Genomic DNA, 26,781 nt, shown 5'->3' on the forward strand with positions numbered 1-26,781 from the left:
CTGTTTAAAAGTTTGATTGGAGAGCACTGGGCATGATCAGTGAAAATGTATCTTGATTGCAGCTCTCCATCAGCAGATCACTGTAAAAAGAGGAAAAGGGGAGCAGATTGAAGATGGAGGCTACTGATATTTCAAAATAAAATAAAATTGGCCTTTAAAACCCAATCTGGGTCACACAAACACCCTGCACCTGTGGCTCTTTTTGGGCTTGTAAGTCAGCCTGCCTAGTAGTGTCAGATGTATCAGTGTTTATAGAGAGTGTCCAGACACATAATAAATCCCTATAAAGAAGGCCAAGCTGAATGAATGAATGAGTCAGCTGGAAGTCAGTGCAGTGCCAAAGAGAATGACTTCGAAGGATGCTATGCTCGGGCTTCAGAAATGCAATATGGTTACTTATGTCATAGAATCATATTAATTAGAGACGGGAAAGGCCTGTCAGGGTATCTAGCCCATCTTCCTGTCATTTTCTATTGCTTTGTCCTGTCTATTTTTAAATAGCCCAAGACATGGAATTTCCAACATTTCACTAGCAATGGCCTCTTCCCCCACCTAACAGAGCTCACCATACAGAAATCCTTCTTCAGCATTTCTTTCCTTGATGTCATCTCATCACTAGTATGATGATCCCTCCTTTGGTGATCCTAAATCAGGGATTCTTGAACTTTTTCATCGTGTAGACCACAGCTTAGTAGGAAGACTTGCTCATGGACACTTGTCCTCCCACTCACAATCTCATGACATCCCTGTGACGCAGAAAGAAAATGCTCACATGGAAAAAGTAAAATCAAGAAAGTTTTGAATGTTGTTAGTGATCTTTTAATGCAGTTCAGTTGATGAAACTAAAGAGGAGAGCCAGCTCTCTACAAGCCTCCAACAAGAGCTTGAGAACTTCTGTTCGTACCTGTCAAACACTTGGGGATATCTCCTTTGGTCGTCAATTAACCAACCTACATATATTTTATTCTTTTAGGCTGCGATTTTCAAAGCCAGCTAGGAGATGTAGGTGCACATTCATTTCAGTGAAAATTGTGCATCTAAATCCACTAGGCAGATGGGAAAATCTCAGCCTTAGTCTTCACAGTTTCTGTGATAGTTCTGTGACATCCCTCTCACTTGGTCCGCATCCTTCTGGCACTGAGGTGAATGCATTATTCTCCTTCCTTACCCCAGAGCGGAATATCCTCAAACCTGCATTCTGCCAGGAGTACCTGACTTCAGTTTTGATCATGGGAAAATGACAGCAGTGAGAGGACTGAGGTGACGTCTATCATAGCAGGGAGTGGGGAATATGTGATTCGGAAAGGCTATGAAGGGGAAGGAAGAAAAGCAGTCAGTGCCACAGAAAGGAACCACCTCCTAATGTCTTCTACAACTTAACCAATATTGGTTGAGGGAATGAGTCCTGTCCTTCCTTAACTATTTAGCATCAAAACAGTATTTGAAAAATTACTTGGAATTTTAGCTTGAATGTAGCTGAATATGCATATTTCTCACACACACAGTACAGTACAGTACAGTGTGTCCTGAAACTGGCTTAATGAGGTCTTCTTAACGGAAGGATCATCCCTTTGAGTAAAAGAAACCTGTGATAGTATGTTATTAACTTTTAAAAGGATTTAGTGACACTTACAGCCAGAGCCTTTTGACTCGGAAGGTAATTAAAGTTCAAATGATGACCCAGGGACACAGAAATGCTGTAGCTGTGTTGGCAGGATTCCATCCTACAGGGGTGTACACTGAGATCACAGGTGCCCCTTAACTTTTCACATTTGTTGACTGTATTCGAAGCAGTGTGTCAGATTCTGTTGTCCGTTACACAGCTGCAACTTCCAAGACAATGGAAGTCAGAACAGTGTAAATGAGAGCAGAATTTGGTCCAAACTCTTGTTCGTCAGGGAGCAAAATAAGCAGGTGCTGAAAATAAAAGAGAATTCAAGAAACAAGGGTATCCTCTTTTTGTTTTATTGTGACAGAAAGTTTGGCACATGAATCCAAAACAGGTCCGAGATTTAATCACAAAAAGAGATGTGAAAGACAAAAGAATATCAAAGCTGAATAACATCAAAGAAAATATTCGTATGGCAAAGAGTTATTTAGCTGGCTAGAACACCTTTTGATTTTTCCCCTTCTATTGTTGCGAAAAGATAGGTGTCTAATAACCGCCCTAGGGCTATCAGCAGGCATTGAACCCAGGACTTTCAGCACCAAGGCTAAGACTGCTGCCATTCCAACTAGTAGCTCAGCTGAATCAACACATCTCTTCAGTGCAGGCTAACCAGTAGAAAGGGACAACGTAGGTGCTGGAACCAGGGGTGCTACCACACCCCCTGGCTTGACGTAATAATAACAACCCAAATACATGGTTTCTGCCTTCAGCACCTCTACTATAAAAATTGCTCCAGCACCACTGGGGACAGACATATTTAGCCAATGTTTTATGTAGCCACATTCCGGGGCAATATTGTATTCCAGGCAGAAAATATAAAGTTCAAATCTTTACATTGAATACATGAGACAAATCCGAGTGCCTTGTTGTATACCGGTGAACTGTCATTCAGTGCCATTCTAGGGCCCAGATCCTCAGCTGATAAAAATTTCTGTAGCACTGCTATTTATTAATCTAAATATAAACTAAAAGTATAGAAGAGCATCTATTCCACACTCTGGGAGCAATTGACAAACTCTTAAAAACATAATGCATAGGAACCCCAGCAGTCACCCACTCATAGATAGATTTATACCAGCTATGACTCTGTCCATCGGCATTTTCTTTTGCAGGCGCAAGAAACAAATGACTTGTATAGATTAGGACAGGGATCGGCAACCTTTGGCACGTGGTCCACCAGGGTAAGCCCCCTGGCGGGCTGCGCTGGTTTGTTTACCTGCCTGGTCTGCAGGTTTGGCCGATTGTGGCTCCCACTGGCTGCGGTTCACTGCTCCAGGCCAACGGGGGCTGTGGGAAGTGGTGGCCAGCACATCCCTAGGCCCGCGCTAGTGGGAGCCGCAATCGGACGAACCTGTGGACGCGCCAGGTAAACAAACCGGCCCAGCCCGCCAGGGGGCTTACCCTGGTGGGCTGCGTGCCAAAGGTTGATGATCCCTGGATTAGGAGAATGTTCACTAATGCAACTGCATCCATGCAAACCCTTAATGTAGAAACATGGTACCACTGCCACTTACAGGGTCAGTCATGCTGCAGCCACACATCTATGCTAGTTTTGCATTTGCTAACTATACCACTACCAAAACTCTTGGTATAGACAGGGCCATTGTTTTCATGCCCTCAGAATGTCCAGGTGGTGGTTTATCCTTTGCATTATTAGTTTCATGACGTTAAAACCTTGGACAAGTGTGCAGTTCATGCAGAATTCTTTCACTTTTACTTAACAGTCACCTTTACTTCACATCCTCTTACCATTACCTTTGCTTTGTCTTTGAAAGCTTGCAAAGCTTATACTTTGAGCCTTCTGGTGTGGGGAGGCTGTCTTAGAAAATAGGGTCCTATGGGCTAACCATGATGTTCCCAGACTAAAGTTCCAACTCCCATTCAATGCATACAAAACCCTTATTCACAATAATGGGAAATACCTAACAGGCTCCTACATTAATGGGAAATATCTATCTGTGTTCAAATGCCTGACCCATCTAAAGAGATGGTATTTCAGGCATGCTTCCTTGTTCACTGGTGGCCTAGAGTGATAGCATATCGCAAACACACTGCCACACAGAATATGCGTTTCCAGTTGTTACTTGGAGTTCCCCTTCTTCCTGTCTGGTGACTCATATTTACATTTGGTTGCGGCAGCTGAATTTTTCTCAAGAGCTGCTTCTTACGAACATTATTGCCTTTCAGAATTAGCCTGCGGTTTGTCCCATGGTGCTAGTCTTCTATGACTCAGTTATACTCCTATTCCTAAGTGTGTCTAGTTTAGCAGAGTGAACTGTTATGCTTCTGAAGCCATCTTTTCATGCCAGGCTTCAGAAGACCTTCCCAGTAGTGGCTTTGCCTTCAGGTGGCTCCCACCATCAATATTTCAAACCTGTCCTTTCTAATTCTATATAAAATAGGATCTCATTGTGTCCTGCCAAAAAGCTGCATGTAGCCTCACCTGTGAAGCTATAGAAATACACTCACAATGAATTGGTAGTCTTGCTTTGGATGAATAAAAGATCTGTATCGTGTGAACATATACAATAAACCTGGGGCTTAGGAAAGCATTATCACATGGCGGGGGGAAAAAAGAGAAGATGGACAGATAGAGGAGAAAAGGTGACAAATAAAAAAGCATCTTCTAATCTTTTGCTGCCATTTTCTGTCATGTTCCTGCTGCTCTGAATCCCTGATTGAGAGGAACCTCTGTTTCAGTCGTTCCAACAGCATCGATTCAGCACAGCCAGAGCCGGTGAAATTGGCAGCTGCATAGGCAGGGGTAGATGAGAAAAAAATGCAGTGCTGGAATCTTCACCCACTCTGTCATGCTTCCAGGTCGTCTCCGAATGCCTGCCGGCTGTAGAAGCCGAGCAGTGAGTTGAAGCAATTCCAGCACCTCAGGAGACTGAGTCTTCTGCTAATTCATAGTATCTATGGTGAAATGGCCTTTAATTCACTCAGCTGTTAGCTGCAGTCGGTCATAATGTGACCTGACAAATGACTATCATGCTGGCAGGAAGGCATGCAGTAGCTCGGTATTCTCAGTCTAGATTCCCAAACATATTTCAGTTTCACCATATCAGTCTGAGGAGCCAGGCATTACTTATTTTATTCTGTTGATGTGTTATTAAAATAACAGTGCAATATTATAGCTTAGCACTCAGTAGTTATTTGAAAGTTCAGATTAGTATATCCAGTTAGTTGTCAAATGGTGTGTTCTATACAGAGCGTTTTCATGAGGGGGTGTGTGTGTGTGTGTAAATATATATGGTGTGTCTGTGCACACATGTAATGACAATTACCTCCATTGATAGAGAGCTTTCATTAGAAGGACATTTTAGGGTGTCAGATTGAGCACTCAGAAGTTAGGAACTTCCATAAATTATGGCAGCTGCTGCATTCAGCCATGTCCTGTGTATTTTATAATATAGATTTTCACAACATAAAAAGTCATATGGAGTCAAAAAAGGATACAAATATATAAGATATACACACACACACACACAGATGAAATATTAAATAAAACGTGGATAATGTGACTATGATTACACTGTGACATTTTTGTTTTCTGAACCCTACAGTTGTAAATAGTTTTACAAAAATGTAATTTTCCTGCTCTGAGCAGGGTTAATAACACTGATAAAAAATGCCAGTGGCCGACCTACACTAACTTTCCTACCACTGGTTTCAGAGTGGTAACTGTGTTAGTCTGTATCAGCAAAAAGAACGGGGAGTACTTGTGGCACCTTAAAGATTAACAAATTTATTTGGGCATAAGCTCTCGTGGGCTAAAACCTACTTCATTGGATGCATGCAGTGGAAAATACAGTAGGAAGATATATATACACAGAGTACATGAAAAAATGGGTGTTGCCATACCAACTGTAACGAGACCAATCAATTAAGGTGAGCTATTATCAGCAGGAGAAAAAAAAACTTTTGTAGTGATAATCAGGATGGCCCATTTCAAACAGTTGACAAGAAGGAGTGAGTAACAGTAGGAGAAAAATTAGCATGGGGAAATAGTTTTTACTTTGTGTAATGATCCATCCACTTCCAGTCTTTATTCAAGCCTAATTTAATGGTGTCCAGTTTGCAAATTAGTTCCAATTCTGCATTTTCTCATTGGAGTCTGTTTTTGAAGTTTTTTTGTTGGAGAATTGCAACTTTTAGGTCTGAAATTGAGTGACCAGGGAGATTGAAGTGTTCTCCAACTGGTTTTTGAATGTTATAATTCTTGACATCTGACTTGTGTCCATTTATTCTTTTACGTAGAGACTGTCCAGTTTGGCCAATGTACATGGCAGAGGGGCATTGCTGGCACATGATGGCATATATCACATTGGTAGATGTGCAGGTGAACGAGCCTCTGATAGTGTGGCTGATGTGATTAGGCCCTATAATGGTGTCCCCTGAATAGATATGTGGACAGAGTTGGCAATGGGCTTCGTTGCAAGGATAGGTTCCAGGGTTAGTGTTTTTGTTGTGTGGTGTGTAGTTGCTGGTGAGTATTTGCTTCAGGTTGGGGGGCTGTCTGTAAGTGAGGACTGACCTGTCTCCCAAGATCTGTGGGAGTGAGGGATTGTCCTTCAGGATAGGTTGTAGATCCTTGATGATGCGTTGGAGGGGTTTTAGTTGGGGGCTGAAGGTGATGGCTAGTGGAGTTCTGTTACTTTCTTTGTTGGGCCTGTCCTGGAGTAGGTGACTTCTGGGTATTCTTCTGGCTCTGGCAATCTGTTTCTTCACTTCAGCAGGTAGGTATTGTAGTTGTAAGAACGCTTGATAAAGATCTTGTAGGTGTTTGTCTCTGTCTGAGGGGTTGGAGCAAATGCGGTTGTATCGCAGAGCTTGGCTGTAGACGATGGATCGTGTGGTGTGGTCAGGGTGAAAGCTGGAGGCATGTAGGTAGGAATAGCGGTCAGTAGGTTTCCGGTATAGGGCGGTGTTAATGTGACCATCACTTATTAGCTCTGTAGCGTCCAGGAAGTGGATCTCTTGTGTGTACTGGTCCAGGCTGAGGTTGATGGTGGGATGGAAATTGTTGAAATCATGGTGGAATTCCTCAAGGGCTTCTTTTCCATGGGTCCAGATGATGATGTCATCAATGTAGCATAAGTAGAGTAGGGGCGTTAGGGGATGAGAGCTGAGGAAGCATTGTTCTAAGTCAGCCATAAAAATGTTTGCATACTGTGGGGCCATGCGGGTACCCATAGCAGTGCCACTGACCTGAAGGTATACATTGTCCCCAAATGTGAAATAGTTGTGGGTAAGGACAAAGTCACAAAGTTCAGCCACCAGGTTAGCCATGACATTATCGGAGATACTGTTCCTGACGGCTTGTAGTCCATCTTTGTGTGGAATGTCATTAGAGCTGCACTGGGACTAGAATAACGGTGGAAGATTCTCCCAAAATGCAGGCAAATACCCATCCCCATCCATGTCACTAGTAGTGTATATCTACACTGCAGATGCAGGTGTGGTTGCAGCTCAGGTAGGCATACACAGGCTAGCTTTAATCTAGGTAGCACAGCTAAAAATAGCCATGAAGATGTGGCAGTGTAAACTGTATAACCCCATCTGGTTGCCCTGGGTATCTACTCCCTTTGCTAACTACGATGAAACTTACTCCAGCAGGTCTCCACTGCTATTTTTAGCTCTTGTAGCTAGATGAAAGCTAGCGTGGGTGTGCCTACCCAAGCTGCATCACACCTAAGACTGCAGTGCAGACCCACCTAATGAGACCACTGTCTTTAAGATGAAAGGCCCTTTCAGAGTGACCGAGTGACCATGACTCTATTGTACTGCACCACGTGATACATTTTTAAAAATTCTTAAATACAGCATGTGCACAATGACAATTTTTAATACATCCATTATTTTCACAAAACAGAGCAGCTACATAGGAGCCATTGTAATGCACATGATTTGCCTAATATATTGCAGTACAGAACATCACTTACCTACCCAGCCACTACAGGGCCCTGAGGAACTGTATCTGCAGTGGTGGAGATGTCTGATTAAAAAAATGTGTGTAATTCCTGAAGTGTGTGTGTATTGCCACCTTATTACAGCTGTGTGTTTTTTACTACACTGGAACCTATGGAGTTCCCCCAGACCCACAAGGTCCCTGTTATCCAATATTTGCACACTACTGTCCTCTAGTGGTCAATCTGTCTCACTATCCATGGAATTGATGTTTTTGCATAATGTGGATAGAAAATAGGCAGATAACATACAGGTGTGTCTATTGCTTTTGGCTCCTGTTTCTAAGCCTATCCCTCTCTTATAGGTCATGCCCCTAAGAAACTCCTAGTGGAAGCAGCATTGTCTAGCATTTTTGTTTTATGCTGCTCTGAGCGTAGCCCAGCACCAATCATCTTTCTATTATTTGTTTGCCAGGGTAGCTCAAATATCTTGGGCCTGTATCTCTTCTGGCACAGATGAAAATCAGGATTAAGTCAGTGGAGTTACACTGGAGTAAGACCAGTATAAAGGGAAGGAGAAACAGGTTTTTTGACTCTAAAGCTTGCTTAGTCTCAGATTCATGGTTACCTCCCCAGCCAGATCAACTCAAGTTGAGTGAACTCTTCATAACTCTGTACTTGAACAAGTCACTCCCCTCAATTAAAGCATAACCAGATGCTTCAGTTGGTGGTAGCTGGCACTCTTCCCTTGGATTCAGGACTGAACTAGTGCCCCAGCAAAATGTTATATAAGTGGTGATGGTATCTGTAATCTTGAGCGTAAGTATGGCGAGATGCACTTTTCCCCCCAGTAGAAAGACACGTGTACAGTAGATAAAATAGTAAGCAGTGGCACAAGTTGAGAAGGTTGGGAAATGCATTTTGAACAGCGCAGCAGAAACTGAAAGCCAGCCAGCTTTGTATGTGGAGGTGTCTGAACCAGTTAAGCCCATTGCTAATTAATTATTTTACACTTTTTCATTTCTGTCTTGGAGCACATTGGGCACGTTGTCAGCACATCTCGCCCTTTGCGCGATTGATATTGCAGATGCACTGCATGTACGACCTGAGTGGCATGTAATTAGAAAACCATATTGATTTTCAGGAAAGAGGTTGCAAACATGCAGATCTTCCACATAAAAAGCAGTTTGATCTTCAAATGACTTGATTAAAAGCTTTATTTTTCTTAGTAAACAAGATAACTTGGTGAAAAAAGACCATACAAAGGGTCTGATCCTGCCAGCATAATGGGCAAGCATTACTTTCTCAGTGAGAAGTCCCATTCACTCCAGTAAGACTCCTCTTATGGCTCAGGATCAGGCCCCTCACATGATTCTTATTTATTTATAAAATGCAGCAATTTGGCCCCTACATTTGTTTTCTTTTGCAAGTGGGTGGGAGCTGTGCCCTTGTGTTCGATGAAGCTGCGTGCTGTTTTGTCCTGTGTGCAGCACTGCTCAGGCGAGGCCTGTGGGTGGATGTCTGTCAGCACTAAACTGCCTTTGTCTAACTCTTTTGTTGGTGACCCGTGTGGTTGCAGATGCAGACAGCCTCTGAATTGCAGCTGTTGTCTGCAAAGCATACAGAAGAGATCGTGGTACAGCCAAACCCATCCCTCTAGCCTTTCAGAGCTCAGAGATCAGCCCTTCTGTGAAATGGCAGTGAGCTGGAAGAGCATTTCTTCTCACACAAAGCTCACCAAGCACCCCATTCATGCCAATATGAGCAAAATCCAAGCTGCCATGCAGTTTTGGCTGGGTATGCAACCAAGGACATGTTTGCCTTATTATGGCTCGCTGACAAAATACAGCAGCCTGCTCTGTCACACACTTTCTGCCTCCATCCTGTCCTTGTGTTTCTGCCGCACTCTGAAATGTCATGATTTTGGCAGCAATCAGTGTCACTTTTTTAATATTTGTACTTACATGTTCAGGCCCCAGCTACTCTGTCAGTTACACACGTGCACAAGATCTGTTGAAGTCATTGGGAGTCACGCATGCAACTGAGAGGATAACAGAGCCCCGTGTTTTTTGCATAGGACAAACGTGGTAGTGGAAAAAGTTCACACCCAGTTTTGGAGGTCTTTCTGAAAATCCAGCCTTTACATACTCTCACCATGTAAAATGGCTCCTGAAAAGCATGGACAAGAATGTTTTTATTAAGTGACGTAGCATTTGTAAGAACTTCTACCTGCTTTTTATTTGCATTTGCAAGTACCTTCATAGTTTACCTGGGTTTTTTGCACCCATAGCAGCAGAGAAGAGAGAAGGAGATGAGGAAGCAGCAGGAAAGAGAGCAGAGGCGGCATTATGAGGAGCAGATGCGCCGAGAGGAAGAGAGGAGGCGCGCAGAGCACGAGCAGGTATTCTGCAGAGGATTCTGGGTGAATCAGTCCCCAACATCAAAGGCTGAATTCTGAGGTCAAAATTGCTTCCCTTTGGGATTATTGTCTATTGTGATATTTTAGTTCTTTGCAAACAAATTACAATTCATTTAATAAGTTAAAAGCAAATCTACTTATTATTCTCACATTTGATCACTTTCATCACTAAAGAGTAAATTGCTTAAGTGCTAACCCTGTGTTTATTGCTTTTCACTGTATTAATTCCCTTCTATCTGTGGCCAGCAATTCTGGGGCCACTTAATATACAGTTTCCCACTCCCACGCTCCCTATATAAAGCTTTTGTTTACTACTGTCTCTTGTACTTTACCTTGGTTCCCAACAAAACTGGTCCCTCCTCTGCCTGAACTTACCTCTTTATAGCTCTCAGAACACTTGGCTTCTCAGGATAGTAGGGTAAAAAGAGTAGAGGAATATATATAAAAAGAGTAGAGGTGCTGATTTGTCAGTGCCAGCTTTAGAATGGGATGTGCTTAACGCTTGTCCCTCATCCCCACTCATGAAAATAAGATGTATATCACAGTCCTGAGGCTGTCCCGTTGAGCAACATTTTGCATAATTCATAGTAGCCATAGAACTTTTTCAGCTTTTCTAATAACACTGCAGAACTTACAAAGGTGCTTTACATCTTCAAGACACTGTATAAGCACTAAAGACCTGGTCCTGTTCAAGAACCGTGTGTGAAATTCCCATTGATTTCATTGGAACTGCCATCTCCAACACTGGAGTGTTCCATGAACAAGGTCTTAAGGGATTGTCCCCTAACTAATTAAGGCTTGCAATGCCACTTCAAGGTTGGGGATACTTGTCTATACTACCAATGCTTTGCCCGTATAATATACCAGCGGAGCTCCCTGGTCTAGTACCTCCATAGTCTGTAATGAAGGTAATCTTTATTTACTTTGGAGTAACTCAGAACAAAATGTTGCCCTCAAATTATAGCTGTGCCGTTTTACTGTTTTTCAATACAGTAGAATGTAAAGCTTGTGTCATTTCAATAAGCTACAGGCAGGTGAAATTCTCAGTGTTTTCAGTTTAAAATTAATTGTCTTTGTGTTTTTTTGCAGTTGAATCTCTCTGTGTTTGAGCCAGGGCCCCTTAGTGTTTCTGCCATTTCTATCCCTCACGCAGCAGCTCCTTTCTCTGTGGAATTACTGGCTCTTTTTCTTTTCTCTCTTTCCACACCCCCCTATCCCGATTCCTGCTGCCCATGTCTCCAGGAGTACATCAGGCGACAGTTAGAGGAGGAGCAGAGACAGTTAGAGATCCTGCAGCAGCAGTTACTGCAGGAACAAGCTCTACTTCTGGTAATGGGGAGACCACATCCCTGCTTACCCGCTTTCTGTTTGTAGTGTGCCTGTCTGTGTGTGCCTGTGTGTCCCCATGCCCTCTGAATGGCTAGTATAACGAGTCGGGCTGTGTAGGTAATTTGCATACGATCACCTGCTGAACGGATTTAATTAAACCCATAAGCCTCATAACCACACAATTTTCCAAGACTCCACTCTGCTAAGAATAACATGCTGGGTTTTTTTTGTTTCATAAATACAAATGGAGCGGTGCTCTGAATTCTTGTATCTTTTTTCCTCAATTCCATGACCTCTCACTGATTCGATATCCTTGCTGTGAGCTCCTTTCTCACTCAGTCTGTCTCTGTGACGTTGGCATGCTTTCGGCTTCATTAGAAGTGCTGGCCCCTTCTCAGCCCCACTGTGTTTATTGCAGAGTAATTTTTAAGGCCGTTAGCAGTGTACTGGAATACAATCAAACTGAAACGTACTTGTACTCTGCATACCCACTCAGCTTTACAGGATTTGATAGCCATATTTCATTTGAAATCTATTAGTTTTACTTTCTTGACAGGAACATTTTATGTTCCTTTCTCATGCTGCTTCCATTTTAGACCATGTTTTTTGTTGCATTATCTCCTGAATTGCCCTTTTTGTTTGTTTGTTTGTTTAAAGTGAGAATTATATTTATCAGTATTTATGGTTTTCTTTTCAATAAAACAGAGCTCATTATTGGTCTCTGTTTCCACTGGCTTTATTTAGAGAAAGAGGGAACTCATACAAATCCCTCCTTTTTAAAGGTACTTAAGTATTAATGATTATTAATTAAACCTTTAAAAAGCCCCAGTGCTTCAGAGAGAGCCGTTAATTGGCTCTGTAATTCAAGTTCTTGCCACAATCACCCACTCCTATGAGCTGCTGAGTGCCAATCAGCTCCCAGTGGCTTCAGTATGAAATGAAGGCACTCAGCACCTCACTAGATGGGTCCACTGCAAAACCTGGCGATAAGCAGTTGTAATTTACAAATCCAGCAAGGATCTCAACTTATTCAATGGATTTCTGTTTGGTCAACTCAGTGTGAACCTGATTCTATTCTTTGAACATACAGGCTGTTTAAGGGATTTAGATACCAAGCTCCCATTTGAAATGTGGCTTTAAAATCTCAACCACAGTGATTGAAGTTAATGTACTTAGTACTTATGTAGCCCTCCTTGGACCAAATTTAACCCTGGCATAAGAGGAGGTGAGTGACTATGTTGGCAGCCCTGGAGCTGCATGTACAAGGTCTTGATGGGGACCTTCATTTCCAAACTTCTTTATAATCACGAAAGGCCAGAATCCCATTCCTCCAGTGGGGAATGATTGCTCAGACTAATTGGCCTCGGTGGAACTACTTGTGCAAGCAGCTGCTCCCCTGTGTGAGCAAGGGGTCCAAATCTGGCCCTAAGTAATTGATTTCTACAGTGCCCCTGTTAAGAATATTAGCATCCCTAGTTTCCATATGGGAAGCAGAGGCAGAGAGCCTAACTTGCCAAAGTATGTCAAAGCTGGAATTAAAACTCTCAGGATTTTTTGGTTCTGGCTCTTAGAATATGTCTCTCTCCAGGTTTCTTTATGGTTTACTCCTTCACTGGGCCTCCACAGGCTTAAGAACTGATTGGCTTTGTAGGGCTAAGCCATGCTATTTATTTGGGTTTATTTTTCACCAAACTGATAAATATCTGATCGCTCACACGCTAGCCTGACTATATCTATACAGCTTCTCACACCCATGTTACGGTGGTGTTTTCCTTGGTAGGAGTATAAGCGCAAACAGTTAGAGGAGCAGAGACAAGCGGAGAGGCTGCAGAGGCAACTTCAACAGGAGCGAGACTACCTGGTCTCCCTGCAGCAACAGCAGCAGCAACGGCAAGACCAGAGGCCAGCAGAGAAGAAGCCACTGTACCATTACAAGGAGGGAATGAATGCAAGTGAGAAGCCAGCTTGGGCCAAGGAGGTAGGAAAGACTGAGTCCATTTGTGACAGATCCTTGTTTGTCCCCACAAAGTTACCCATTATAAATGGAGAGCCGGGATGGGATGTAGTTCTGTTTGAAAGTCTTGTTTACTTTGTGGTTCAATTACTGTTGAGGATTCCTGAAACCAGGCTGAGACTAAGAGCGTGATACTCTCCTCTCTGCTGTCATTATTATTATGGTGAGAGCTGCTGGATGAAAAGTGGTCCAGTGCAATTCAGTTGCTCTGAAGTGGATTCCTGTACACTGTTCACATTCTAGTTGAGTACTGAACTCGAAGCTGCTGGTGATATGCACTGGAAGGGTGTTTCTTCCTGTTGTAGAAATTATATGGTACCAACTGTCCTATGTAGCTATTGTTGTTTTGTGCTTTTCAGGAACACAATCTCTGTTGCTTTTTTTTTAATTCAAAAACAGGGAACAGCATCTGTTCATGCTTATTTTAAAACTAAGATGTGAATACTAGGTATAATTTTACTGACCAGTATTGAACAAGAGGCAAGCATGCAGTGCAGTCTCTGGATCAGATGCATTCCTTTCCCCTTTCCCCTTCCCCAGAGATATTTTGTTACCCAGAAAGAACACTGTCCATTATTACTGTTTGTCCTAGAATAGTGTGTTTTAATAGTATAATTTTGTAATTCTACTCCCAGGTACAACAACGATATCTTAATAACTCGCCTGTTCTCCCAGCTAAGCAGACTCACTCATCTGTTGCCAGACACTTGGCACCCGTCATTACTGGCAAAGATGTAGCATCACAATCCAACATTAAGCCTTCTTCTAATCTTTCCAAGGCACAACCCTCAACTAAACCAAATCTGCAATACCTACAAGCATTAGATCCTCGGAAAGTGAAGCCATTAGTCTCTGCTAAGCCAAGACAGGTTCCACCAATTATTAAGATTTCTAAACCAAGACCCCAGGTACAGCAACGCACCCAGAAGGGAGAAGAAGCTATCTGGGCACATTCTCAAATTAGACTTGGGCATCAAGAGCGATCAAAAAAGAATGATGGTGTGATATCCCTCAAAGGGTCTCGCTCTCAAGGATGTAGTCCTGTTAGGAAATCAGGATTGGAGGTCACGTGTGTTTCTTCTCTTCATGTTTCAAAGGGAATAAATTCACATTTGCCTAGTAACGGAGTGAAAATGGACTTTAAAGAACATAATGGAGACAGGGGAAGAAAATTTGCTCCCTCACTCATGCCTACAAGTCCCTTATTTCCTTCAAGAAGCACTCCATCATTAAACAATATCGACTTGATGTGTGATAACCTAGACCTAAGCGCTTCTAGCCCAGAACACAATTTAAGAAAAATAAAGACTCAAGCCCTTCATAAGAAGCTCCATGCTTCCTTTGACAGTATTCCGGAACTCCTGCCATCTACAGGGATCCGTCGTACACAAATGCAACAGAAAATAGGAAGAAGCGTGGATCAGCTTCCCCTTCCATCTCTTGGTCTTTCTCCACAATGTTCTCATTGGAATGCAGCCATTTTGGCTCCTTTGTCTTCTCACTCCCGTTCATCTTCTGTGGAATTACTTTCCTTTCCCCTTAATTCCAATCTGATTCAGGCTGCTAAAGTTTTCAGGGGAAATGCTCCAAATAGCATGTCTTCACAGGTAGCCCCAGGATCATTCTCTAATTCTTCCTATTGTTCTCCCAAGCTTTCTCCTCAAGTATGTAATGGAAAAAGTTTTGTAACTTTGCCTGTGACCAAGACATTCCTGTCATCGAGCACTCCTGATCTGAGAGATGTAGAACAACTTAACTCTGAGCTACCTCTGGTGGGTGACGTCTTCCAAACTTCCGGTGGGCTTAGCGCTTCCTTAGCATTGTAAAAATCAGGGCTGTCTATTGGGCTTGTGCTATGGTGGAAATGTGTGGCAGCAAGCAGGAAAATGGGATGAAATTTCATCTGTAATAGCACAGCTTTGAATAAACTGTTCTAAATTCCTAACATGCCTCTGGCATTTTACTATCTTCAGTTCTGTCTATAAAAAGGTCAAGACTTAATACGTTGTCTCTTGGTTGGGATGAGGGAGAACAGTGCTAGATTTGGCCGTCAGTTCCAGTGCAAGGGCCTAACTCTGTCACTCTTACTCATGGTGAGTAGTATCTGATTCCATGAGTCACCCCATTTCTTGGTACGTAAGGTATGACCCAGCGTGAGTAAGGGCAGCAGAATTTGGCCCTAAGGCTTTTGCTGAAATACACACTATAGGGAAGGAGTGATTTATGGTCAAAATTTCATAGAGTTAATCATTAATTTATCTGTATAATCAGGTAAATTTTCTAATGAAAGGAAAAATATACTATGAAGTAGTTTTGGAATACAATGAACTAGAGTGCACATTTTAGGCCTTCAGAAAATATACACACGTAGATAGCTCAATATCTTTATAAATAATATCAGTATTTACAAAATTTTCATTAGTGCCTCTCAGCATTTTGTATTTAAGGGGTAGGTTGTGCAACCCAAACTCTCTCAGCACTTACACTAGTACACTTACTTCACGAGGAGTTACTTTTATAGAGTGAGTAACACGACCGTGGGTTGTACAGTCTAGCTGTAAATAGTCTGAACCTTCCATTTTCTGTGGACATAAAAACAACAGAGGTTCCCCTCTTAACCATACTTTCAAATCATACAGCACATGTTTTTTGCTATCACATTCCAGTCTCCTTTATTATGGTAGCCGGCCGCTTTGAACCATGGGACAACAGTGCTCACAATTTTTCGCCCTATGTTCATTAGGTTGTGTCCTGCCAGACTCCATTTTTGGTTCTCAAGCTAGTCTGTGTTGGTGCTTGTTGCTGTTCTGGCTGCCAGCTTTTGGCCATGCTAGAAATTATACAAATTGCATGGACATATTGCACTGAAGCTTTTCTAGATTGATTAATATCAGCACTGGTAGTGACAGTCCTCTATTTTCTCCGGGATCATTCTTGGGTTAAAATCAGCAGTTTTAATGAGTCCAGAGTCATATCTTCACAGCCAGACATTTACCCACTTTTGATCTTGTTCCCTGCACATTTCTTTCTCAGCTGGGTTTTATTAGGAGCAATGTGATAACTGCTTTTAGCTATGGGCGGAAGATCTTTCCAAATGCCATATTGTTCATTCCTTGTTGTTTATATTATTTATAAAGAGCAATAGGTATAAAATATTAATAAAAAACAGAAAATGAAATTCCTGCAGTAAGTATATTCATCTAAAGAGATACAATTCAGATGGGACAGGGACGTGAATGTTCAAGGATGTATGCTTCACAAAATGGTGGTTCTCTGTAGGAATTTATACAGTGTCCAAAATACTTTATGTGCAGGGTCTGAGTGGTACCTACCCAAAATTATGATTATTTTACCCCCGTATATCCTTTTCATGTGTAAAATTAATATTTCAGCTAGAAAGGCCCCCAAAAGGCCCGGGGTCAGCAGGATTCGTTGTTGAGAAGAGGTTTCTGCTCCGTATATCTCCCCACGCCTACCAGGTTCTGGGGCAAAAGGGTAGGTTTGAGATTCAAACTGGAGCCTTGAGGTAGCAGTACACAGAATTGCTGTGTCAGTGGATCATTCTTGGTGATTTGGGAGGGTATGATTCCTGTATTTAATGCTGTACATTCTTGGCATCAAGCTTCTGGGGAATTTTTTCATGATATTGGTTGGCACATGAAAATTCTCCCCACATCATGGCCTCCCTGCTAGTCTTTCATACTTTCTTGAGGGGGCAAATTCTGGTCCCCACTGTCCCATTCATCACCTCCCCCAACAACCATCGGTCTCCTCAGCTCGGGAACTAGAATGTAACGCCTCTATCCCAGCCCTGACTAAAGCATAGTCTGGGTTCTTCCTTCCTACAGCCTCACAGGAAACCTTCATCCAATAGTCCTCCAATGCCCCACCCCCACCGCCCACACACGCACCAATTCTACTCTCTACACATGTAATCTCTACGCATGCCCATTCTACTCCCCTTTCCTGTGGCACTGACTTCACTTGACTTCACTTGCTGTGTTAGCTTGAAGCATCACTCAAGTATTGCCCTTAACCCAACTCCCATCCACACCCACAGATCTCTGTGGAATTAAATTGGGCCTCAAACTCAAACTAGCTGGCCTGTCAGGGGGATGGTCTAGAGCCTGATTGCTGCTGAGGAGTAAGCTAATAATGCAGTGGAAATGCAGCTACTCTGTGCTGCTAATCCAGTCACCCTGTGAAGCTCAAGTGTGATTTCACATTGCCAGCATAGCTGCCGCCTCTCATTGCAAGTAGATTAATTAAGTCAACGGGAGAGCTCTCTCCCATCAGCTTAGAATGGCTATAGTAGAGAACTTACAGTGACACAGCTGCATTGGGGCAGCTGCGCCACTGTAAGCTCTCTAGTGTAGCCATAGCCACAGCCTTAGCTTGCCTAGCTAACAGAGGAGTGTGGGGCAGAGGGAAAGGTGGCCACTTGCTGGATCTTGGATTGGGAGGACTCAGTTGAATGTCTTCCAAGGGACCCCAGATTTCCTGGAACTGGCCTTGAAGTGACCTTTTGCATGTGTTTAATGCTTCTCCTGCGATGCACAGCTTTCACCTCAGCTGTATCTATGAATGCCACGCTTTGCCATTCATATTAGATTAATATTTCACCTCTTCCCTCAGCCCACTTTGCTTTTGTTGTCCTTTTTTTCACTGAAATACTGTATCAAACTATTAATCACTTTCCACATGATGCCTTTCTCTGATTATCTTGCCTATGGGATGTGGAAGTGGCCAGGGGTTCTTTTGCAGTAGAGGTGAAGCTTGCATTATCTAAGAAGCAGCCGGTGAATTGAGCTGATATTGGATCCTTGCAGAGTTTGGCACTTGGGAGCACTTTCATTTTTACTCTGTGTAATGATATAATCAGTAGGATTACTGAGGAGATGAACTGGGGAGGCCTCAGTGTATCTTCTCCTGTTATGCTGTTGACATACAGTGTATGGAAAGGAGATGTTGGTAGTCAGAGAAAGGAGCATCCCTCTCTCCCAGTCCATATTGTCAGGAATCATGGTCCATAACACAGCCAGTCTGGAAGCATGGCCTGCAGCAGAGCTGGTCTCTGGGCAACCTAATGAGAGCGCTGGCCTGTAGTAGGCTGCATGATTGGTTGGAAGAGTCAACAGACTGGGTCTTTAGCCCAGCGGCAGTCCAGCAGCTGCTCAAAACATTGACCCGTGATTGCAATAGCTCCTGTGTCTGCTTGTTCCCAGCATTCCTCCTGCCCTACTTCTGCGTTGGCCCCAGCTTTGCCTTGCTCCAGGTAACCTGGTCTTGACCCTCAGATTCCTGAGTTTGGCATCTGGCGTCTGATTTCAGTTCTGACTCTTGGCTCCAATTCCTTACTTGTGACTTCAGCTCTGGCACCTGGCCTCTGACTCCTGTTCTAACCGCTGGGCACACCACCCAAGTCCTAGTCTCTGACAATCTGAGCAGTCTCAACACAAATAATAAGAGAACTATAGCTGATATGGTGAGCCTGGATTCTTCAAAGGCCAGTGTCTCTCTCATGGAGATAATGGGAGCCCTCATACCTTGCAGGCCCAGGATGCCAGGCCTACAAGTTTACATCAAGGATTATATAAGGTCCCGCAATTTCTATGCCCATACCCAATAACCCACAAGCAAGACCCTTAGGTCTCCTCCAGCTTCTACCCATGCCTCCACAGCCTTGGTCTACTGTATCAATGGATTTCATTGTGGAACTGCCATGCTTCCAGGTGCACTCCGTAATCCAGGTTGTTGCCGACCTCTTAACAAAAATGGCGCACTTCATCCCACACTGTACTGTTCTTACTGCACAGGAGACAGCTTGGCTCTTCTTGGGAAATGTATTTAGCTACTGATAGGCATTTTATCAGACTGGCATCCCCAGTTCATCTCCCAATTCTGGCAGGAATTGAGCTCATCCACCTATTAACTGCAGACTAAAAGGCAAGCAGAGAGTCATCAAATCCTGGAGCAGTATCTCTGCTCCTTTCTGAGTTTCCACCAGGATGACTGGCTTCCTCTGCTGTGCTATGCCGAATTCACATATAACAATGCGATCCACACCTCGACCCCACACGGCCCGTTATTTGCAAACGATGGCTTTCACGCCTGCTTACACCAAGACTTAGCCATGAGCCGCCCTGAATTGGCTGCTGTTGATTTAGTTTCCCATTTACATCGGGTGCATGGGGAGCTGAAGGAACACTTGCAATCCACCAAAGAAGCCTATAAACACTATGCAGATTAAGACTGTCAGGCTGTTTCTAATCTGGCCATAGGGGACAAGGCGTGGCTGTCTTCCCAGAAGCTGCCTGATTAGTTGGAAGAGTCAGCAGACCAACTCTTAAGCCCAGCAGCAGTTCTTCGGTTGCTCGAAGCATTCTCCCACAGCTCCAATAGCTCCTGTGCTTGCTTGTTCCAGCCCTGCTCCTGCCTTGCCTAGCTCCAAGGAACCTGGTCCTGACCCTCGGCTCTGATTTCTGGCTTGGGCTCTGGCCTCTGACTCCAGCTCTGACTTTGGGCTCCTGCTCCTGGCTGTTGACACATGCTCTAACCACTAACCCTGATTCCTGTTCTGCCCATTGAGGACAACCACCTACGTCCTGGTCTCTGACACATACCTCCCCATTACATTACTCTGCCACCTATTCCTCCACATTCGCTGTGAAATATTCTGTAATCAGCTGCATATTCTCGTTTGCCACTCTGTCAATGAGCTCCAGAAGTTGGCTGGGGGACTCCAGTTTCATCAGCCTTGGCTGCTCTTGTTAGTGCCTGAGCTTGAATAATAGGCAGATTTACTGGAACTCCTTTGAGGCAGATTGAAATGAGGCTGTCACTGAATGGACTGTATCCTAGTATTTATGCAGATGCATCCTTGTCCAAAAGAACTGCTGTTTCTCTCTCAGCTGTCCCTTCTGTCCTTCTATACGCAGCTAAGTCTTCTCTGCTGGAGCTTATAAACTGACCTCAAAACTGCCACTGAAAGTGAATGCAGGAGGGGAAAGTATAGTTGTTCTGTTTGGACCTTTAGATATGCCAGCTGGTCATTCATGATCTAAAAAATTCTTCACAGGCCTTACATTCTTAGGAGAAAAACCGTGTCCTTTAGAAAGTCTACTTCCTAATTTTGGGTTTGCCATATTAGTCTCTCTAAGACCCCAACTTCAGAGTGAATGGTTCATTTGTATCAACTTAAAGGCTCCTGGAAGAATTTTATGATCCATTTCTTACTTGAAGAAGAGTTAATGATTATTCCTTTCACATATACATGTACATTTTTTTATTTTAGAAGCTGATTTCCAACATAAGCTTATGCACACACTAATTTGCTCTTTGTACAATCTGATTTCAATAACACATGCATTGCATTTATATCTGGATTGGCTGAAACAATTGTATTTCCATCTGGATGAGCTGAAAGCAACTGGATTTTTTTTCATTTCTGGATTAGCAACACACCTGTTGTCCACAACGGAGGACTAGGTGCTGGATTTATTAATTTCAGAACAAAACAAACCACCTTCTTGCTGCCATGTTCATTGTTTCTTTCAAATCTAACAAAAGCATTCCCGGTGTTTTTTCAGTATTGAAGGTAAGGATATTTCTTTCAGTGGGAATGCACTGCAGAACATTTGCGCTGGGATCTTAACCCTTAGAGCTTCTCTTCTTCAGATTCATCTGCTGGAAATGCCCTCTTGAATCTTTGTTTTCCCTTTCAGATTTAAAAGGAAATGTTTGTAATATAAGTTGTCTATTGGTGTCTTGAAAATTCATTTACCATATTGTCTGCCTGGTAACTTGGATTCCTCAAGACATCCACTAGCCTAATATATTTGAAGGAGGAGGGTGTTTTTGCATGCCTGGGTCCTCCATTGCCTATTGCTGTTTTTATGGGTCTTTCTCATCTTTCAGGGGTTGGAACTGCCACTGCGAGATTTCCTGATCATATGATCAATTTATGGTCTCAGATTTTGCAAACACAACAGTCAAATGACTGCTGTTGTAACATGTTGCAAAAATACATATTCTTGTCCAATTATAATCTCTTGCAGTAATGCCAGGTTCTGCCTGCAGTAAGCTTTGGCAGGGTTGAGGGACTGCTTTCAAGGCAAGTGTAAACTGTCTGTAACCTGTATAGCCACTTTGAAAGGGTTGTTCAAATCAGTACCAAGGCATTTCAAATACACAATGAAACGAAAATTGGGTTTGGTCTGGCTAACAGTTGTGAAACTATCACTGAACTACATTTGGAGAGACTCCAGGCAAACAGTTCAGTTTAGGCTCTGGGGAAGGGATACGCTGTTGGGTTTCGCGTGAGTTTGATTCTGTTAAAATCAAAAAAGGACTTGTATATTGGGGAAGACATTTGTATGTAGAGGGCCAAGTTCTCTGTGGGTGTGGGCTGGTACAGCTCCACTGACTTTAAACAACCTGCTTTCTCAAATTGGCAAAAAACGGAGTGGGGCTGGTTCAGAATTTGGATGCTTATTCATGAGGCAGAATGATGCTCCATTGGTATCACATTGGCCAACCTCAGAACTTCGACCCAAATGAGACTCATGTATAAAGTGGCAGACGAAGAACTAATGGCTTCTGGGAAGATCCTTTTTTAGTCTTATTGTTATTTTACCTCTCCTGAGAACAGCACCACTATGTTTCCCACTAATATTGCCTACAATGTTGAGAGTTTTCTTCTGCTGCTTCCAGACTGTCCAGCAGCTCCGCTCTGTGCTCTGCTTGTGCTACAGAAACCAACTGGGGTCTAAATGGTAGACCCCGGAGGGGGGAAGGAGTCTAGAGAGAGAAAGGAATAGAAGAGTAAGATAGGTAAAAGAAAGGTGGCAAAGAGAAGTAGACCAAGGGATGGAGAAAACTGCAGCATGGAAGCAGCACAAGAGAGAAAGTAGATGAGAAAGGGAAAACAGAAGAGAGAGGTAGGAAATCTGTCCTGCCAGAAACAGAGCCCCTAGTCAGTGTCTAGGAACTGGTGCCTTCAGAAGAATGAGGTTAAGCAGTGGGAAGAGGAGGGGAAAAGAATCAACTGACTAGACCAAAATATGGAAAGGACAGAGAGAAGGGACAGTGCACACATTACATTTTCTCTAGATTGGATTTATTTTCAAAGGCAGATCTCCCTCGCCATGCCAATTTAGCTTCTTTTTTTGGCACCTTTTCTTTTCTACCTCTTCTTCACCCCACCCACCCTCTCTGCATGTCGTCTTTCTTTCCATCTTTCTTTCTGACTCAGCTGCAATGCCCACTTCTGTCTATAGTTTCCTGCTGGGTGTGCTCTGTTGCAACCCACCGGGAGGCTAGGCAGCTTCCAGCATCCCCCACCCCACTCCCAGCCTCCTTTTGTCTGGAGCTCCAAAATTACCACTTCTGAAATTGCCACTTTTCACCCCACTGATCTGCATTGATAGCAAGGAAATGCAGAAAAGGGAACATTGGTTAAACATTTTCCTTTTCAAGTTTGCCCTAATATGGAAGTCCTTATTGAATCCGAGCATCTGGTGCTCAGTGTTAATGGGTATAAAAAAGGTGCATGAAACAATGTACTGATTAGAAATACAGGAAAATGGCTATACAGGTGACTTGGGTGTAGAATTGCGGGGAAGTGAAGCAACTTGTGTTCATTGATTCTCCTGTTGTGTTGCCTCAGGTAGAGGAACGTTCTCGACTCAACCGGCAAAGCTCCCCAGCAATGCCTCACAAAGTGGCTAACAGGATATCTGATCCAAACCTGCCTCCTCGTTCAGAGTCCTTTAGCATTAGTGGCGTGCAGCCAGCTCGGACACCACCCATGCTCAGACCAGTGGATCCACAGGTATGGTACTTTGGTCCTAGGTCCCTGCAAGTTTAATTACACCAGGAGGCTGGTGGTTCTGGTAAGAGAATCACAACATTTGTGGATTAAAAGGAAAGAATTTCTTAACACATGGGTTTCTCAGCTCTAGATTTGTTTGTGAATAAGAGCAGCATCTGCATTTACACTACATGGAATAAAAATAAAAGGATTACAGCTCTCATGCTGCCAAGTATAGTATGATCATTAGTTGAAGACAAGGTTTCTTCTCCCCTCCATAGTATAACTTAGCACTGTTAGGTACGTTATGATGTTTTTTTCCTTCCTTTGAAGCATCAGGTATTGGCTGCTGTTGGAGACAAGTTAAAGGACTTAGGTGAACCATTGGTCTGCTCCAGTATGACAGTTCCTTTGTTTCTGATGGGACCCTTTTTATCCAAAGTGAAACTGCAGAGCCTGGTACAATAGGCCTAGTATGGCTCAGTGTTTAGGGTTATCGGAAAAAGATTTTGCATCTTTTCCTTCAGCGTTTTTTTTAAACATTCAGTTAACATCAGTCGCAGTCATACATCTGGAAAAACCCAACCACAAGTTCCAAATATACACTTTCACAAGACATCGTAAGGGTGTAGCGACTGGGCCCAGTTCTGCCCCAGAAAAGCAGGCACAACTCCTGTGGAGTGAGGGCTTCAGGGGTGTGTCTGCTGCCAGCCCTGGATATAAAATCTTTGCCCCAAGTTTGTATGTGGTTTCTACAGGAAAATCCACAAATTAACTGAACTCCATCCGCATTCCGGTATTTGCCTCTGCTAAAGTCTTTCGTACCACCTGGTGAGTCAGCAGTGCAACGTGAACTTTAACTTGCTATGTGAGGAAGGCCCTGCAGCATACTTTTATTTTTTCAGCTGGAGTCCAGAATTAAACAAACAATAAACATCCCATCTCACCTCAGTCTTTTCACTGACAGAAATTAAATATACTTCGCTTGCCTCCTTTAAAAGTTTCCAAACCTTATGCTTTTTTAAAAAAGTGACTGGCATTAATTGTCAGTGACTGGCATTCATTTTTTCATTACTAATATGTTATTGAAAGACTTTATCATTTCACGCACAAAACCCCATATAAATATGTGTGTAAATTTGTTATTTACACTGGTAATAGAGGATTCCATTTTATGCTTTTTCAGAGGAGCCCTTGGCTAAATCCCTCCAGGTCCTGTAAGTGTGAAGGGGTTTAGCAAGGCCACTTGCAGATTTTATAAAGTTTTTGGGAAGCAGCTGTGACCTGATGTAACCTAGGCATTCTCGGATGGATGAGGTGCAAGTGCCATCCTAACTGTTGCACTCCTAAGACTTGCAAGAGAGAGAGTCCTTAGGTCTATTGGACAGGATGCTATCTAGCCAGACTGTGGAGATTCACACCATTATTGCTTTTTTGTTGTTTTTTAAAGCCATCAGTGCTTCAGACTTTCTGGAGACTGAAGCTGTTTCTTTGCATTTATTTTTTCCATCATTTTTTCTTTCTTTCTTTTTTTTTTTTAATTAAAAACTCTAGGAAATTTCATACCAAAATCATTAGGGTAATGTTAAAGTTGTATGGCTAAGAACTTAAAAAACCAGGAATGCCAAGTTAAGGTTTCTCATGCAACCTTAATTATGCTTCCTTGTGTATTTGAGGTTCTAGAAAAAAATACATGATATATTTATATTGTATTATTTGAGAAATAATATGTGATCATGTATAGGAAGACTATCGTCATGCATATGCAAAAGTAGTCAGAGTAAAGTTACATGTGCAACCCTAACTTTGGCATTTCCTGACTTTAGAATGCTGAACTGTGCAAACTTAATGTTCTTTTAAGAACGTTTTCGTATGGAGTTTGGGTAAGAAGCCAGAAAGACCTGAAACCAAAACACAGTGCAGATTTCAAACCTAGGTGTTTTTTTTTAAAATACATTAGAACTATTGAGATTTTTTCAATTTTTTTTTTAAAACATTTTATGCTGATGGTTTTGTTTTGGCTTGGTGCTTAGATTCCACATCTGGTCAGTGTGAAATCCCAAGGAACCTCCTTGTCTGGCTCTCAGTCACTGCACGAACAACCCGCAAAGGGAATGGCTGGGTTTCAGGAGGCTCTGACGGTGACCTCTCACCGCACTGAGATGCCAAGGCAGAACTCGGACCCCACCTCAGAAAACCCTCCTCTCCCCCCTCGTGTTGAAAAGTTTGACCGAAGTTCTTGGTTACGACAGGAGGAGGACGTTCCACCAAAGGTAACATTTGTATTGCTCCTAACATCGAAAGCTTGAAAGAGGCAATCTCAGAGCTCATCCCCTCAGCACTGCTCAGCACTGCAATGCAGGGGACAGACTTTTGGGGCTTCTTTCTGAACCGGTGGAGTTCACATCCTGTTAAATTCAGGGACTGGTCCTGTGCAGTGCTGAGCATCTCCTGCATAATTGTAAGCACGAGGGTGCTCAGGACTTCAGAGATGTTCAGCAGTTTGCAGGTTTGGCCCTCAGCTGGTATGCAGGTTTTTTTCCTATTACCACTATATGTGTGTAAGTCTTGTGATACACTGCAAAGAAAATTCTCAAGCCCAGGCTGAATCCAGAACAAATCTACATCTATTTTCCCTTGGGGGAAAAAAAATGCTTTCTGCTTAAATTGAATAATTTAGGAACGTAAAATTTGTCATACTCAGACCTTTGGTCCTTCTAGTTCAGTGTCCTGCCTCCAGTTGTAATCAATACCTGATGGAAGATTTGTAAGGGCTCCAGCAGCTTTATACCTTCAATGACATTACGGCAGCATCTGGCAGTACCTCTTTAATTAAGGCTCTTCTGTTACAGTATTTCAGTTGCATTGTTCATAAGCTTTTTTGCAAGGGATTGGGGGAGGTGAGGGAATGAATTATAACTTTACTGTTAAAAATTTTCCTGAAATGGAATCAGCTCTAAGCTCAGGAGCATATATACAAAGAGAAAGGTATTGCAAATTGATTAGAGACATTGAAGTAAACAGTATTTTTCCATGATTTAAATGCAGTTTTGCTGTGCTCCAGCAAATAAGCAACTTGCATTTTAAAATAAAGTATCTGCTATTTATGTATGGGAGCCATGATGTATTGTGTCCGCACATAATACTGTTTACACTTTTGGCAACCATCTTATTGAGAGGATCCATTAGTGCTTATCTGAGGGGAGAGTAAGCTGGCAGTAATTTTTAAATATGATAATCCTTTGGTGAAAACACATTTCTTGATGCTAACGCTCTGACCAGTTACCATGCAATGTCTTGGCTTTCCTTACTAATGTGATTCAGAAGATGTCAGCTGCCCAACTCTGGCAACATCGGCTACCCTCCAGTGTTTTTGGAATCCAATCAGTTGAGATTCAGACCTGGCACAGGTTGCATGTTCTACTCAGAGTAATGGACAGCGGTGAGCTGCCTCATCATCCTATCGGTGTTCTTCAATACTACTATGATTGGGAAGAGCTGCCGACTCTTCTGGAGGACTTGGCAGAGATGGATAGGAGTTGTTTTGAATTGTTTTCATTCATTGTCTACCGAAAGGTTACGAAGAGTAATTGCTGTCCTCCCAGGGTTTTCACTTGCAGAGTCTCTTAG

The 26,781-nt window shown here is 42.9% G+C and overlaps 1 protein-coding gene across 34 annotated transcripts in view; it reads left to right on the forward strand.

Moving 5' to 3' along the window:
* TNIK (TRAF2 and NCK interacting kinase) overlaps positions 1–26,781 on the forward strand; it is a 299,590-nt gene that overhangs the window by 223,362 nt on the left and 49,447 nt on the right. For 11 of the 34 annotated variants that reach the window (XM_043521888.1, XM_043521886.1, XM_043521876.1 and 8 more), the window contains exons 13-17: positions 9,869–9,979; positions 11,240–11,326; positions 13,107–13,304; positions 23,008–23,172; positions 25,185–25,424. In XM_043521888.1, coding sequence (XP_043377823.1) covers positions 9,869–9,979; positions 11,240–11,326; positions 13,107–13,304; positions 23,008–23,172; positions 25,185–25,424 — 801 coding nt within the window. The remainder of the gene's footprint in view (positions 1–9,868; positions 9,980–11,239; positions 11,327–13,106; positions 13,305–23,007; positions 23,173–25,184; positions 25,425–26,781) is intronic. The other 23 variants (XM_043521879.1, XM_043521882.1, XM_043521881.1 and 20 more) reach the window with 6 other exon arrangements.

This window comes from Chelonia mydas, chromosome 9 (assembly GCF_015237465.2).
Source record: "Chelonia mydas isolate rCheMyd1 chromosome 9, rCheMyd1.pri.v2, whole genome shotgun sequence".
Classification (NCBI taxonomy): domain Eukaryota; kingdom Metazoa; phylum Chordata; order Testudines; family Cheloniidae; genus Chelonia; species Chelonia mydas.